Source organism: Portunus trituberculatus, chromosome 47 (assembly GCF_017591435.1).
Source record: "Portunus trituberculatus isolate SZX2019 chromosome 47, ASM1759143v1, whole genome shotgun sequence".
NCBI lineage: Eukaryota > Metazoa > Arthropoda > Malacostraca > Decapoda > Portunidae > Portunus > Portunus trituberculatus.
Genome location: NC_059301.1, coordinates 21066230 through 21083769, shown reverse-complemented (window position 1 = coordinate 21083769; position 17540 = coordinate 21066230). Strand labels below are relative to the sequence as shown.

Here is a 17540-nt window from a genome sequence, read left to right as displayed (position 1 = left end):
TATATATATATATATATATAGATAGATAGATAGATAGATAGATAGATAGATAGATAGATAGATATAGATATACTACACACTTGGCTCTTGATTTAATGGACACTGATTTGACGGATTTCGGATTTAACGGACCACAAAATCTCAATGGACAAATACCCGACAATGAAACGAAAATGGGCATCCTTTCCATTGCTGAGTATATATGTCTGGTGTGACAGCAGCTTCAGAAAAGTCAAAAACCTTTAAGTAACAATAAACGTATTAAATCCTATAAAAAATGAATTAGAAAATAATATGTATACTATGTATATCATAAAATCATTAAAGAAAAAAAGTTTCATAAGTTGAAGGGAGGCAGATATGAAGTCTAATGGAATATTTCTGCATTAAGATGGTGCAGCTTCTATGTTAACACTAGTAGTGCCACCCACGCATCAGTTTGTATATTTCTCTCAAGGAATGTATGTATGTACATACATTGTCCATTGCTGCTTTAATTCGTGTTCGTTTGTACCAAGATGCCTCCTAAACAAGAAAAACATAAACGTAGGAATTTAACCATTATTTCACTTAACTTATTATATTACAGTATGGTACTTATGTACAGGACTTGGTTGGGTTATATATATATATATATATATATATATATATATATATATATATATATATATATATATATATATATATATATATATATATATATATATATATATATATATATTCTCTCTCTCTCTCTCTCTCTCTCTCTCTCTCTCTCTCTCTCTCTCTCTCTCTCTCTCTCTCTCTCTCTCTCTCTCTCTCTCTCTCTCTCTCTCTGGTATTCATCATATGTAAGTATTTTATTTTCAAGCAGTGGCCACCCTTCCCCCTTATAATCTGCTGAATTGAGGGCCAAGTGTGTGTGTGTGTGTGTATATATATATATATATATATATATATATATATATATATATATATATATATATATATATATATATATATATATATATATATATATATATATATATATATATGCCATAAACACCCAGTATCTGGCCAGCTGATTTCCAGACTGTCCTGTTATTTAGATGAACGGGCTTCTGAGTAATGTCTTGCCCTCTTTGCATGTGTGTGTGTGTGTGTAATTCACCTCGGTCGCCCGCTGGTCACCCAGCCAGTGTGTGTGTGTGTGTGTGTGTGTGTGTGTGTGTGTGTGTGTGTGTGTGTGTGTGCGTGCATGCACATCATTCACCTACAGTCATTTGCTGTTCCCCTATGGAAAGAGCTCAGAGCTCATAGTGACCAATCTTTATATAGGGCTGCGACCGTTCATATACCAGTGACACCACACATCAGGACAGTGAGGCCACAATCCCTTGGGTTACATCACATGTACCTACTTGCTGCTAGGTGAGTAAGAGTTACACTTTAAGAGGCTTACTTATTTGCCTCACTGCATCTGGGACTCAAACTTGGGCTTTCTCAGTTGTGAGCAGAGCTTGCTACTACTACACTATATGGTGTGTGTGTGTGTGTATGTATGTATGTGTGTGTGTTCACTGTTTGATCTGCTGCAGTCTCTGACAAGACAGCCAGACGTTACCCTACGGAACGAGCTCAGAGCTCATTGTTTCCGATCTTCGAATAGGCCTGAGACCAGGCACACACCACACACCGGGACAACAAGGTCACAACTCCTCGATTTACATCCCATACCTACTCACTGCTAGGTGAACAGGGGCTACACGTGAAAGGAGACACACCCAAATATCTCCACCCGGCCGGGGAATCGAACCCTGGTCATCTGGCTTGTGAAGCCAGCGCTCTAACCACTGAGCTACCGAGCCATGTGTGTGTGTGTGTGTGTGTGTGTTTTCTTACCTAATTGTGTTTCTTCAGGATTGAGTCACACATGAATGCTCCAGCTTTTAAAGTTAGTTTGTCATATTTATCTTTAAAGTTATGAATGCTTCTTGCACTCAACTTTATCATTCACTGCATTCCATTGACTTATTGCTCTGTTATGAAAACTATATTTCCTCATCTTTCTTTGCTCTTTTTTCATACTATTTTCTGTTATGCCCTTCAATTGTTTGATGTTAGGATACCATAAAAATGTTGATATCAATCTTTTCTATTTTTACATCATGATCATGTCATCTTGTTTTTGTCTCTTCCTCTTATGTTAGGAGATTGTTTGTTTTCTTCATAGCTAAAATCTTTCAATCATTGTACCAATTTTGTAACTGCTCTTTACATTCTCTCTGCCTTTTTAAACTTTTGAGGATGTGGTTTTCAGACTAGAGTTGCATATTTGAATGTTGGTTTTAAAAATGTGATTATTTTCCTAATAACTTTCTTACATTTGTATTGAAATGTTATTCTCATATTTGTCAATAATTAGATGATACCTTTCCCTTATTTTGTCATTTATATGGTCTTCTGGTGATTGCCTACTTTTTATCATTATATCTGAAGTCCTTTTCTTTCCAGATACTTGAATTATATTTTTATTTATTTTACAATTTTATTAGGTGTCTGCCAAACTTTTTCACCACATCTATCATCATTAAAATCTTTTTACCATTTCTAACTCCTTTCATATAATTCTGTGAGCTCTTGCTGCATATGAATATGAATGTGAATGTGTGTGTGTGTGTGTGTGTGTGTGTGTGTATCCATAGCAGTATCTATAAAGAGTGCAGAATATAACATGAATATTAGGATGTAATATTTTATGCATCTCTTTTAAACATGACCATAGCAAGCAGTCATCTGCATCAAATACCAGGAGATAAATACAATACCATTACTTATGTAATGAAATGGTAAACCTATATACAGTAACTTCACCTCATGAATGAAAAGAAACTTAGTTCAGTATTTTAAAGAGTAACGTTGTGTGTGCTTATTCATATAGAATTCGTTCATGACCACTTTAGAAATGTGCTAACAGATTCTGCCATGGCCACCCGTCCAATTATGACTATAAAATCTACCTTGTTTTTCTTATGTGTGTTTGACACACTTATTATTACCAACATGGGGACAGCACACGCCCATAATATCTTATTGTTTTTGAAAACTGCAACACTTACGTCACCTACGCCACATGTTGATGTGTATGTACAGCGAGAAGTTGAGCCTCAAAGATAGGTGCTATCTTGCTCATTGTCGTGTCACTCTTAGATTGCCATGAGTTGCCTACAGTGGGACCTTGGTTTGAACTTACTGTAAATTTAGAATTCTAAAAGCTGTTTAATGTGATAGTTGTGGTTTTATATAGAGCCTACACATAAAATGAATAGTGCTTTAGCTTTTAACTGTTGTTACATTAATAAGAATAAAAATTTGAAATATTCGACTGTATGCCACTAGGCCACATGGGATTTACTTCTATACCATTACAGACAATTTTCATTGAACACAAACTGCCTTGGTGGATATTAGATATTATGTTGCTATGCTGTATATTATATACATAATATTTTCTTTATGAATTATTTATTGCTTTGTTCACTGCTTTTTACATTTGGTATTATGATGAAGCTGATTTTTTGGGTGGCAAGCCGTCAAGAAACTTGAGTATGCCTTGCTGGAATAGTCTAGATATGAGGGTGTTTATATGCTGTACTTTCACACACACACACACACACACACACACACACACACACACACACACACACACACACACACACACACACACACACACAGACCTGGCCTTGATAAATTGCAATGCTCAAGAACTTCAATCTGGCAGATATTGTCATATGCAAGTCCAAAGTATTATATTGAACTACAGAATAATACTATATGAATATTTATGTGGTTTCAGAAGCATGATTCCTTGCACTGTGATAAATGAAAAGTGTGATATTTGGTGCTTTGACTGAATTGCAATAAAAACAACATGTAGTGTTAGCCTCAGGAATGTACAATTTTTCATTGTTTCTGATATTTTGCATATAGCATTGTGTAAATAGTGTACCATATGTAATTTTGTTTAGCAATGCTCGCTATTAATAGAAACTTTCAAACAGCTAAGTCAAGTTCAGCAGGAAATTATTTCTGAGATGCTGTGTATAAAACAATATAATTACATCTTTAATTTGTTTATGTATTATTGTCTAAGAACTTAAAGAAGTAAAAATCATGTAAGTTTTTCCTTAATCTTTTTTACCTATATAATTTTACCACTCCTAATGTTAGGTATCAGGAAGCAAAAATGTTTTTATACTACAACTCTCAGTTACCTAGTTGGTGGCAGTGCTAATGCAGGTAGTCACTATAGAAAATTACATGTCTTCCCTTCTCCATACACAGTTTATTCTTTGACACTCCACTTGTCTCATTCTCTTGTTAAGCACCCTAAAGGCACACATAAGAAACTTTACACTTGGAATAGGATGCTCAAAGATCATTGTCAAGGAGAGGAAACTATAATGTACTTTACATAACTGAAACCACCTTTTTTTATGATCTAGTAGTAAAAAAAAAGTGGTAAATTTGGAATTTATCTTCAGAAAAAGACCCCCTGAAAAAAAAATCACTGGAAAACAAGCTTACAGGTAAAAAGATTCACTGGAATAAAGACCCACTTGAAAACAGCCCACTGGAGAAAAGACCCACTTAAAAAAGAAGCCACTCAAAAAGCCTACTGGATAAAAGGCCCATTGGACAAAACACCCACTGGAAAAAAACACCTCTGACAAAAAAAAAAAACTTTGGAAAAAAGACCTGGAAAAAGAGCACTGGAAAAGACTCACTGGAAAAAGACCCACTGGTAAAGAATATTCACTGGAAAAAACACCCACTGGAAAAGAGGCCCAATCAATTAAAAACCCACTGAAAAAATAGGCCCATTAGAAAAATATATACTACAAAAAAGACTCAGTTGCAAATAGCCCACTGGAAAAAAAAATGGAAAAACACCCACTGCAAATAAGACATCTTAAAAAAAAAGGCCCAATGAAAATAAAGTTCACTGGAAAAGACCCAGTGAAAAAAAAATGCCCACGAGAGAGAGAGAGAGAGAGAGTAGTGCGCAATTTCAACATCAATGCTATTTATGACCTCTAATCCCGATCAATGGCAACACAGTTATAAGAAAGACCAAAGTCGTAGATGAATCCATATAGCTTCAAACGCTTGCATAACTGAAGCTTTTGGTGGCATGCGTGTCTTAAGCTTCCAGAGATGAGAGGATATCGGGCAAAGGCGCTATCCACAAAGATCCCGTCTTGTCTATCAAACCCAACTAAGAAAATACTTTCCATGATCAGATTCAAAGAAAGTTTTGAGTTTGAGAGTTCTTAGGATACTTAATACGCACTCACTTTTATAACAATGCTCTGACACCTACCTATATTTTTCTATTTATCTGCCACCCCCACTTACTAAGCAGTTACTTAGAGAAAAAAAATACATGCACTAAACACACATCTCTCTCTCTCTCTCTCTCTCTCTCTCTCTCTCTCTCTCTCTTTAAAAGATGACATTAATATCAAACGTAAATGAACGACTCTCCCAACATGACGTGCTTTGAAACACAATTGATAAGCAAAGTGCTCGGATCGTGGCATCCAATCCTTCCTCATTATGTTCGCCTTATCACGTCTCTCACGCACACAGCCCGAGGCATCAAGGTCAGTGGAAATCCTTATGAAATAATGGCAGCCTTTTTAGTGCAGTCTCGATCGGCTCTTCGTTTTGATACAACTATTTGGTAACATCGATAATCATGCAATACATATTGTACAAACATTTTTCAAACATTCCTTATCATTATTACCCATGTGTTGTTATAATAATTCTATTTTCATCTCTTGGGAATGTTTTTTTTTTTTTTCGCTTATAACCTTGGTCAAACTTTACACACACACACACACACACACACACACACACACACGAGAATAAAGGAAAGGAAAAAAATGTTGCTTATAAAAATTGAGGGAAAAAAGTCTACGGTTCAATGTTGGCGGACTTTTCCCGAGTCATTTTGACGAAGCACATTAAAGGATTGCAAACGATGATGCACCGAATTTCTAAGCTCTTCACTTTACAAACGAGTATAGACATAGTTACTTAACAACTTAATAACAAACCACACACCGATAACTTAATTGTATATAGTATTTCCTGAGTAAATATAGTATGGGTAATTATTGTGATCATAAGGTAAGGAAGATCGAGGGAAGAAATTGCTGTGTCCTTGACGACAAGACTGGCAAGGATTACAATGCAGAAACAGCGTAGTAATTTCGTGTTTGTTGTCAGCATTGCTGATAATAATAATAATGATGCAGATGAACTTTTAACGCTATCCACGGCTACTACTACTACTACTACTACTACTACTACTACTACTACTACTACTACTACAACAACAACAACAACAACAACAACAACAACAACAACAACAACAACAACAACAACAACAACAACAACAACTACTACTACTACTACTACTACTACTACTACTACTACTACTACTACTTATACTTTTACAACAACAACAACAACAACAACAACAACTACTACTACTACTACTAATACTACTAATACTAGCTACCTTCTAACAACTATTATTATACTAGCTACTACTGCTTCTACTATTACTAGTGGTGCTGGCTGCTGCTGCTATATTGTTCTTTTTCTGCATAGACTAGTTTCCCCATAAGAATCTCCCAGAATCTTGTGAAGAATCTAGCCACTTTATAGATGATGCGTGATATCCTAAGGTAGTACACGTGTGCAGTGCAATGCAAATCTGTCAAGTTATTTTTCTTGTGCCAAACGAGGCGCCTGCTGCTGTCACAAGATGAGCTGTTTGCCAATTTCATAACTCCCTTGTGTGAGTAAATTGATAAAACTCTCTCTCTCTCTCTCTCTCTCTCTCTCTCTCTCTCTCTCTCTCTCTCTGCAAGTTTCGTGGATTTACGTACAACACAATGCTAGCGATATTTTTCACAATCACCTACATTGTTGATAAAAAGAATCCATGAATGAGAGCGATTGTGTCCGGACGCCCTGACAAGCTAACACGCACATAAAAATAACCTGCGCAAATGTGCATGTGAGGTACAAAATGACACGTCTTGACCGAAATAGAATAACTCTACATAAACAAACATGACAACTCAATATTTTAAGGTCCACGTCAAACTACACGACGTATAACAGAAACGAGGTTATTCTGAGTTTTAAAGGTTGGGACAGTGTGTGTGTGTGTGTGTGTGTGTGTAGCCGAGAGCCGGAGAGTGAGGGGCTGCTGCTGCTGCTGCTGTGGGTCACACTCTGGGGCTGGAAGTGGGGGAAGGCAGGCGCTCTGTTGTCTTCTCGGTAATTCATTGTATTTATGCTTTTCATTGTGTGTTTCCTGTGGGCTGTGATCGAGTGAGTGTGAATGCATCGAGTGGTGAGAGCAATAATACACTTGAGGTGTGATTCGCAACGTAATTCTTGAAATGGGAGAAAGTATAGTGTGGTGAAAGTACTGTGATGGGCCGGGACTTTCTCCTTCCTCCACTCCTTGACGACAATCCTTAAATATCCTGTTCACAGTGTAAAGTTTCTCTTGTGTGCCTTTAGGCGTACTTGATGTGTGGTAGTGATCCTGAGGACAGAGGTTCGCACATACCTGGGTAGGGTCTTCTGAAATGTTGTCTTTAGGCTTAAGATTTTAGGTGATGCATCCTTCCAAGTTGTACTCATGTGATGGGATATTATCACCGAGGGGGTTGGACTTATTGCTTCGTCTTCCAGTTCACAGACCAGATTAGGGTAAACCTACATAGTTTCACCACCTTGCCTTTTCTGGACGAAACTATTTTTTTTCTGGTAGATTTCTGCTTGCTTTTGATTAAAATACCTTGTTTTTGGCGCAAATCAACCAATTTTTTTTTTACAGCCCCAAAACATATTATGATTTGCATAAAAAACAACTGGTAAATTAATTAAAAACAAGCCGAAATCTACCAGAAAAAATTAGTTTCGTCCAGAAAAGAAACTAACCTAACTAAACCTAATCTAACTTAACCTAACCCAACCTAACCTAACTAAACCTAACCTAACCTAAGGGGCCGTCGTGATTGGTGGAAATAATTATGCTTTTTTTTTCATTGGCCGCCACTTCAGTTTCAAAGAACAGAACCAATCAGAGTGAACAGTTAAGCGCATGCTGAGACAATGGTATGTCATGGAGCCCGCCGAGCCGCTGCGAGTGCATGACACCGTAAGTGTGCGGCAGGGTTTGATGCGGGAGGCTAGTGTCACGGCTGATCACCAAAACACGCTTAAATTAAAAAAAAATCTGTGTCGCCAATCAAAAAGGTTGCACCTAGTATATATGGGGTTCAAATTACTCGTAATCAGGAGCTCTATCTCTTGAGGTGGGTAAAAAACACGTAGCTAATTGTGGTGAAACTGCAGTAATACCAAGTGTTGCCCCAAAAAGTGCCACTCAGGATGGACTGCCAGCCCTTAGCTATGCCACTGCATCAATATGTAGTCCTCACTCAGCCACAATTCAGGAAGGACTTTCCTTAAAGAAATGTACCCCCTAGACTCCCAATCAGGTGTTTTATTGATAAATTCAAAGAAATAGGAAGTGTTGGGGATAAAGATGAAGGACACAGTGGTCAGCCTTGGTCTGCAAGGACAAACAACAGTATGTATTGAGACTAAGACAATGTATGGATAAATCAACAAGACGTTGATCACAGGCCAATCTCGATGACTACTGTAAGATGTGTAATATGTCAAGATCTTCACTTGTTTCCCAACAAAATTCAGCCAACAAGCTCTCACTGCAGAAAATTGTCTCCAAAAGAGGACTTATGATGTCATAAAATGGACCTCCACTACTTTTTCTCTTTTGCATTGATTATCAAATTGCTGGAACCATTGATGTTTTTGGATGAAAATCTAAGGTTTGGTTATGATTCTAGTGAGAATAAGGGAAATCTATTAGTTTTTGTGGAAATAATAATTTTTACTCATTCTGTCAAACAAATTTTTGGATAGAATAATTGGTTTCCCCAAATAACAGAACCCACATCTCCTTGGTAGTCTTAAGTGATGTTGGGAGCTTATTAAAGAGTTGACAAAAGAGAAGAATAGGTATACCTTGGCTCCACCAGGTGCAGAATGTAGATATCATGTAACCAACTGATGAAGCTGTTAAGGACTGTTTTCTATAATTTTGCTAGTCTTTAATTGGTTATTTTAACCTTCATATCCATCATAAGAATTTAGGGGTCAAATAATGCTTTCCCATCTTAAATGCCTGCCACTTGCACTAATTACACAGATTGCACATGTGTGATCCAACACATGTGTGATTGGTCTCAGTCCTACCAAAAGATTGGTCACTATGAGCAATGAACTCATTCTTTAGGACATATTAGTAAGGCTCGCCTGGAACAGATTTCAAGAAATACTGTATCATCATAAAAAATAAGATTATTTTTACAAATTTTCATAAAAATTAAAGTTAAGATTGTATTTATATTTACATTATACGTTGCGGAATGGCTGGCTGGGTGACCAGTAGACAACTGTAATGTAAATCTTTGCTGTGACCAATTGAATATCCATGTGTAGATGATCATTCACAGTTATTTTGACAAGTATTTTTTTGCTACAGGGTTAGCTAATCTGTCATGTTTTTCAGTCATATTAGTAAGGCTCGCCTGGAACAGATTTCAAGAAATACTGTATCATCATAAAAGATAAGATTATTTTTACAAATTTTCATAAAAATTAAAGTTAAGATTGTATTTATATTTACATTATACAAAAATCAGTATACACTTCATTAATGAGAAATGGTCTCTCAGGAAAGTAAGAAAGTACACTGCCAAGACCACATCTCCACTTCATCTCCCTCACCTCTGGTCTCTCTGTTGGACATTCACTTTCCTCCCTTCCCTCCCTGAGTGTCATTGTGGTCACATTTTTAGGTCAAGTAAAGGGATCAGTCATCCCTATGGCATTCAGATACCTTTATTACATTTGCTTTCTGAACATGATAAACTTCATAATCTATTTTGGAGTAAAGTGATTAACTCTATTTCTATCAGGTTGTTGGTAATATTAATGGAATGTTTACAACATCTTTATTTAGCAGGATTTAGAGCTGTAACTATATTTTTTATTGCCCTATACCTCTTTCCTTTCTTGTCTCCCATTTCTCTCTCTCTCTCTCTCTCTCTCTCTCTCTCTCTCTCTCTCTCTCTCTCTCTCTCTCTCTCTCTCTCTCTCTCTCGTTCTCGTAATTCAACTGGTTTATTTTAACCTTCATATCATAAAAAATCTAGCATTCTCTCTCTCTCTCTCTCTCTCTCTCTCTCTCTCTCTCTCTCTCTCTCTCTCTCTCTCTCTCTCTTGTAATTCAACTGGTTTATTTTAATCTTCATATCATAAAAAATCTAGCATAATTTTTTGGGAGATATATAGTAAATATGAAATTTGGAGAGAGAGAGAGAGAGAGAGAGAGAGAGAGAGAGAGAGAGAGAGTTAGAGAGTTCTGAAGGCAAAGAAGTAGAGTGTGAGACTGCAGGTTACACTTAGATCAAGATAGGGGTGGTGTCTGTATTGTGCACAGTAACACTGCCCATTGAAGATTGTTATGACACCACTTTGAATCCATTGACATAATATATTATGACATTATTATGTGAGCTCAAGTATATTTTTGAATTAACAAATGTCAGGACCTCTAACATGTCTTTTTTTTTTACCCTGTCAAACATTAAACTCTTACAATAATTTTGTTGTGGAGCTTAACTGACATAATAAGTAGTGTTTGGGCAAACTGAGGATGATATTAACATAATGTAGTTATCATGATTGCTCTGGGTTTTGCTGTCGTTTGTTATAAACCAAGTATTATGGCATGCTTATCTGTTTGTGTGTGTGTGTGTGTATGAGGCGAGGAAGTGAAGAAAAAAAGTTTTCTATCCAGAAGATGGGTACAATGGTTTAAGAGGTAGGAAGTTGTGAACAAACATTTACCAACACTAGGGAAGAACAAACAGGAAATAGCTCAGTGGTTTTGCTTTTCACAGTGCAGATTTCCCAACTCAGTTAATGTTTGCTTCCCTGTGTATATGTTTCTCCATGTCCATAACTGCTAGGTAATTATCTGTTATATGGTTGTTCTCCAAACTTTTCTTATAAGCTCACTCATTTAGATGGCCATGCAACTAAAGTGTAAAGTCTGTTTTAGTTCAGTCCTCCAGATATATAAATGAAAAATGACATTCTTTCTACCTTGTCATGTATGCTTTCTCAGTCATGGGCACTAATGTCTGGTATTGCTAATTTTTTTCACATTTTATCATAGTTCCTGAATGTAGGTGAAAGGGAGCTTAGTGGAGTTTTAGTTATTTTGTGTGTATTCTTTTATTAGCTTTCGATGCAATACACATCAGTCTTTATGGTGTCAACCTTATCTGACCTATATAACTAGTGGACTGGTGATGTAGTATCAGAAGCAGTATGATTGAGAATCTTGATTACCATGATAAGTTTTTTCTTTTATTTTCTTTTTCCTCTTCTTAAAAAAAACATACATATAGATTTTTTTTTGTCCCATAAAATAATTTTCTTAACAATCATGACACGCATTGCACTGATTTAAATAGAGAACAGGCTACCATTTACAGGAAATGGCTAATTTCAAGTTGTGGATGCGGCAGTTGATGGACATGCTTTATGAAGCAATCTTGTATCTTTTTATGTTTTTCTATTGTTTATTCCCATAGCTAATTATAGACTGAATTGAGATTTCTTACAATTTGTTGGATATTAAGTCATAATTGTCTTTTACACAAGCTGAGGCTATAAACAGAACTTGGCTTGGCTTGTTGTTTGATATGCCAGGGATGACCCTAGCTTGGCAGTGCCTCAGCCTGTGTATGCCCCTTAGTGCCAGGTGATTGTGAGAGTAGCTAGTGCTGTGTGGTGGTGGTTGGATTGGCCTTGTGCCAGCTCTGGTAGGTCTTGGGTGGACAGGTTGCCAGAGAGTGTAATATGTGTTCTGATGTTTTCCCACTTTCTCCTCCTCCTTACTCGTGTGGTGAAGAAAAAAAGTTATTGCAGTTTTTAGTAGTCTATTAGACATGACTTACATTATGGAAGATGCTGTTTTTAGGTGAAATACATGAAATGTGTGTGTACTTGTTATGTTGTTTGAGGTGCTGTGAGATACTACTAGATTTTGTATTAGCAAATGATACTAATTTCAGTGTGGTGCTATGTGCTGATATATATATATATATATATATATATATATATATATATATATATATATATATATATATATATATATATATATATATATATATATATATATATATATATATATATATATATATATATATATATATATATATATATATATATATACACACACACACACATTCACATTAGATATGTAGCAGTAATTTGGTCACTGCATTAAAAAAAAAAGCACATAAGAAAGTTGCAGTGCATGCAGAGCAGCAACTGAAATGATACTAGAATTACAAGATCTGCCATACAAGGAGATACTAGCTGCCGTGTGACTTCCTATTTTGGAAAGGAGATAAGAGAAGTTTTTTTTTTTTTTTTTTTTTTTTTTTTTTTTTATAAGTATGATGGAGAATTAGCCAAGGGCAAAAGATATTGTGGAAAAAAAAGGCTCACTGAGGTGCAGGTCACTAAACAAGTCAAAAGTGTCGCCGCCATGGTACAGTGGATCCGTGCGTGCTTTGGGATCCAAGGGGTCTCCAAGCGCACGGGTTCGAATCCTGTCTACGGTCTGAGTGTAGGTTGGGCTTCCTCACTCAGGGCAATGGTTTCCTATTGGGTGGGCTTTGAAATAGGAGGTACCCTTAATAAGTATCCCCTTTAGCCCATAAATTCCCGTGAAAAGCCCACATGGTATAAAAAAAAAAAAAAAAGGAAAGGACTCCATGGCTGGTATAGGATTTTTTTTCTCTCTCCAATTCTAAATCTTGAGTGAAGAATGTATGTGGAGCTAGATGCATGTAGAGTTGAGTGAAGGAAGAAAGTCATCTTTAGAGGGCAGGCTGTGACTGCCCCTTTGTGTTGTGAGACACAAAGGGAAATGTTCAGTGAGGTCAGAGCTGGCTTTAATTGATAAGTTCACAGCTCCCCTTGAACCAGTGCTATTAGACCTCACTGGTAATTATCGTTTCAGCAGGTGTCTACTGCCTCCTCCTTAAACTTTTGCAGATTGCGAAGTGTAATGTAAAAAGTAGATAAAGAAAATCTACTTACATTAAATGAAAGAGGAACAAGAGATTACCTTTTTTTGTGTGTCTTTTATACCTCAATAACTATTTCTTCTTTACTAATGTCTTTATCAATTTCATCCTTGGAGCATCTGTATTGCAATGGCTACATACAGTTTTCATGTTTTCCCAAGTTTTAGTCTTATTTCAACTACTTCTAAACTGTCCTTTCTCATTCCAAACCTTCCCTTGTGTTACTTCGATCAATCTTTCAGTCTAAGACTTCCGTTAATTGTTTTCTCAGATACATAGTAAACTTATTTTTATTCCCTTTACTTTGATGTAGAGGCATAGTAACCACTGTTCTCCACTTACATAGTCATATACTTCCCTTTTCTTCCAATTAAGATAATTTGTCAGAAGTATCAATGTTATCTCTGCATGTCCTTGGTATTTTAATATTATAGTAGTACATGTATATTTCCAGCTTTACCCCACTGGTCTGACTGTTATTTTCTCTACCTCTCTATCAAGTCTTCTGTTCACAAACACTTGCTGTCTATCTGCTTTTATGCTCATATTTAACTCTTTCTTTCCTTACTATCTTTGAATATTCCTTACTTTTTACACCATGCAACCTATAAGAATTCCATTCTTTCCTTCTCTTTACTTTCACTCTTCAACTAAGTTCTCTAACTTTCCATCCATCTGAAAATATTTATATAGATAAAAGACAACACTATATATGTTTTATTATCTTATCAGTCATCACCTTTGTACTTTGTACTGTGCAAGAAGAATGAGAAGGGTTGTATACACAAGCAACTTTAAAGATTTTATTTAAAAATAAGATTAATCACTAAAATCTAATCAAATACTGGATCAAGTTAACTGGAGATTGATAACTGCTTTGGAACTTTTCTCACTTGCAGCTCAGAGAAATTCTTCTGTTTGTCAACAAAACATTCTTATCAAATCTGTCAGTATAGAGACTAGGCTAAAGGCTCAGGTCCTAATCTCAAGATATTAATAAGTGCATTGTTCCCTGGACAGTACTGTGAGTGGGGTGGGCAGCAGCAGCAGCAGGGATGGCGGAGGCTCACTCAGCAGTTGCATTCTCCTTTGCCATCACCCATGAAGGTGTTCATGTCAATTATGACCGGGAAGTGCTGCATGTCATCTGGCACTCCGGTTTACGTTCATGGCGCCGGAACATCCACCGTTTTGTGGTGCGTGGATCTTTTCTGTTTACTGTATGTGTGTCCCCATGTTTAGGAATGTTGACCAGGTATGTAGTCCTCTTTGCTTAGTCAATCACTGGCACTGATGTAAAATTTGAGGAGATTGATTTCTCCAAATTGGAGTAATGCATATCATATTACTAAGAGCATTACGCGGCATTTTACGCCTCTTTGTTTGCCATCAAAGTTAGATTGATTGCATTTAAAACTAATTCACAGAACATTGGGTAATAATCAATAAGGTATTCTAAAAGATAAATGAAAAAAAGAAGAAAATGAAAAATAGTTCCTATCCTTTAAAAAATCTAATGAAGAGAGCGCTCATGCATCATAAGGCTCATGGAGAGAAAACTCCGTTGAATATCAAATGTTAGAGAGAAAGAGAGAGAGAGCCTTGTTGTCATTGTTCTTTTCTTTTGCTGTATTTTATATAGCATTCTTGCTTATGGAGTGCTAGTATTGCATACAAGAATGATCAATTTGCAGTTTTTCTTTTCCTTTTTTCAGTATTAAAAAACTGATAATTGCTTGATAAGACCATTTTATCCAGATACATAAGCCCTTTCCACCCATTGTGTACCAACAGAACAATGTGCAATGTGGTCTGTTCCCGGCCTCCATCTCTTCTCTGGCTCTCACTGTGGGAGGCTACAATGCCCTCTACCTTGCCCGGGACCAATATGTCTCTGGATTTGACATCTCCCTTGGTCTAATGGATAAACTTAAGCACCATGTAAAGTTGTGAGTAATGTAATGGTTTTGTCATGTGCAGTGAAGAGTCATTTAAGTTTATTATTATTTGAAATTATGTTCTATGATTGCATTTTCAGGAACATAACCCAATTGTATTTCAGGGAGGATCTGTATTGTATATTATGCATTATGTTAAAAAGATATATGCATAAATCATTTATGTGAATATATTATCTTTTTATCTATCAGTGGTTGATATCATATGTAATGTGTATGTCTATATTTGGTGCAGAGAGGAACCAGCCCAAAGTGTGGCTTGCTGCTCCATCATTGCATGTGGCTGCTGGTTTGGTGCTATTATGTTCATGAAGTACTCCCTAAGACTACTCTATATGTACAAAGGTGAGCTTATGAATTCATTATGCTAAGTTTTGGTAGCAGTAAGACTGTGATGTATTAGTTTTCTTTTTTCTTATAGTTACGGTTACATAAGATCATGAGAAAGAAAGAGACTACAAAGGGCTGGTCCACACTTGGCAGATCCTACAATAATTATGGATTCATTTTAATTGATCCCAGTATTGAGAATTTAATAGCTCTTTAGAAAATTTCATATTTTCCTTCATATCCAAATTAATTTTAGGAAATTTCACTGTTACCTGAAATCTGTATGTCATTTTTCTGATATATATGATAGAAATAGAAGATCTTTATATTCCTTTGCTTTGGTCAAAAATTATTCTGCCTAAGGATTCAGTTAAAATTTTGTCATTGCAACCATTGGTTTAAATTTTCATACCTTTTGTGAGTTTTTAGCTGAATAACTGTCTTTATGACTTAGCTATATTTCCTGAGGTGGTATTGTTCTTAAAAATCACCAACAGGATATATATTATAATATTTTCATTGTAGAATTATGTATTAAACTTATTAAAACATACCTGTTGACAGGGCTGCTGAGATGTATTATGAAGAAGTAGCATTCCTTACAAAAACAAAGATGTTACAACATAGTGTAGCTAGGAACGTGACTGTATGTGTTTGTGTGTGCATGTATACGTTTGTTATTTTTCTAGTTAGCTTTCTAGTTCCAGTTTACAAAGGTTCTACTGTACATGTGTAGTCGTGTCTCTAATCTCTATACTTATCTTGTCTTTATTTCAGCTGTTGTTTATTCCCTGCTGTAATCACCTTTTATAAAATAATCCTACCTCTTTGGGAGCTCTAATTATTCATATTCAAACATCTTTACTTTCTCATTGCCTTCCTTTATCTCTAAATATGTTTTTTTTTTTTTTTTTTTTTTTTTTTTTTGCGTATGTGTGTTTGTGTGTGTGGGATAAGCATGCATAAAGAAATACTCAACATTGTTGTCAATGATCGTCATTAATTTTTAGGATGGATGTATGAGAGTCGTGGACGTGGTGGTAAGATGAGCATTGCTACAAAACTTTGGATCCTGGCTGTTAAATTGCTCACGAAGTTCTCTCGGCCCATGTTATACTCCTATCAAGGATCCCTGCCCCGATTGCCACTACCATCCCTCTCCCTCACTATGTCCAGGGTGAGTTTTATTACCAGGGAAAGTAGTGTTTTGAAACATTGAGAAATTTATCTGAATCTTTAATTTTGGGAGAAGGCAGCTATAGTTTAAATAACTGACATGAAAGATCAAATCCAAGACTTATTTGTATTTCAGAATAGCTTTACTAAAATTGAAGTAGACCTCTTTATCATCCTTCTCATTTTGTAAAAAAAAAAAAAGAAAAAATGTGGAACTTTTGAAAAAAATAAAGCTTGAATGTGTTAGAGATTTGAAATTATTTATTTTTGTGAAATAGATAATTGCAGAATCTTTGAAGGCTCTAAGAAACTCAGAATGTCACAAGCAGTTGATATAATTGTTTAAGTTTTGTGTTACAGTACCTGCGCAGTGTGCGGCCGCTAATGGATGATGACAACTATGTTCGCATGCAGGGTTTGGCAAAGGACTTCCAGGCTGGTATCGGCAAAAAGTTGCAGAGGTTAGAAAATTTTGTCATATCAAATAAATCAAACTTGTATAAACTGTTGGCCATTTCACCTCATGTTGTTCTGTTTCTGGAGGTTTTACTGTACCAAAGAATTGATGAAACTAAGATTTGTCTTTCTTATTTGATAGGTACTTGGTGCTGAAGTCTTGGTGGTCCACCAATTATGTAACAGATTGGTGGGAAGAGTTTGTATATCTACGAGGAAGGTCTCCCATCATGGTCAATTCAAACTTCTATGGCACAGATGCTATCCTGCTGCACCCCACTCACCTTCAGGCAGCTAGGGCAGCTAACGTGACACATGCTGCCTTCCTTTTCCGTCGCCTTGTAGACAGGCAGCAGCTTCAGCCGGT

The 17540-nt window shown here is 36.2% G+C and overlaps 1 protein-coding gene across 4 annotated transcripts in view; it reads left to right on the top strand.

The window, feature by feature from the left end:
* The first annotated feature begins 7174 nt into the window (after positions 1–7174).
* The window catches only part of LOC123520589 (carnitine O-palmitoyltransferase 1, liver isoform-like), a 35288-nt gene continuing 24922 nt past the window's right edge, over positions 7175–17540 (top strand). For 3 of the 4 annotated variants that reach the window (XM_045283003.1, XM_045283002.1, XM_045283000.1), the window contains exons 1-7: positions 7175–7320; positions 14274–14449; positions 15048–15202; positions 15447–15556; positions 16552–16718; positions 17078–17178; positions 17316–17538. In XM_045283003.1, the coding sequence (XP_045138938.1) occupies positions 14309–14449; positions 15048–15202; positions 15447–15556; positions 16552–16718; positions 17078–17178; positions 17316–17538 (897 nt within the window). In that variant the 5' untranslated portion in view covers positions 7175–7320; positions 14274–14308. Of the gene's footprint in view, positions 7321–7449; positions 7623–14273; positions 14450–15047; positions 15203–15446; positions 15557–16551; positions 16719–17077; positions 17179–17315; positions 17539–17540 lie in introns of those variants that run through there. The other variant, XM_045283001.1, reaches the window with a different exon arrangement.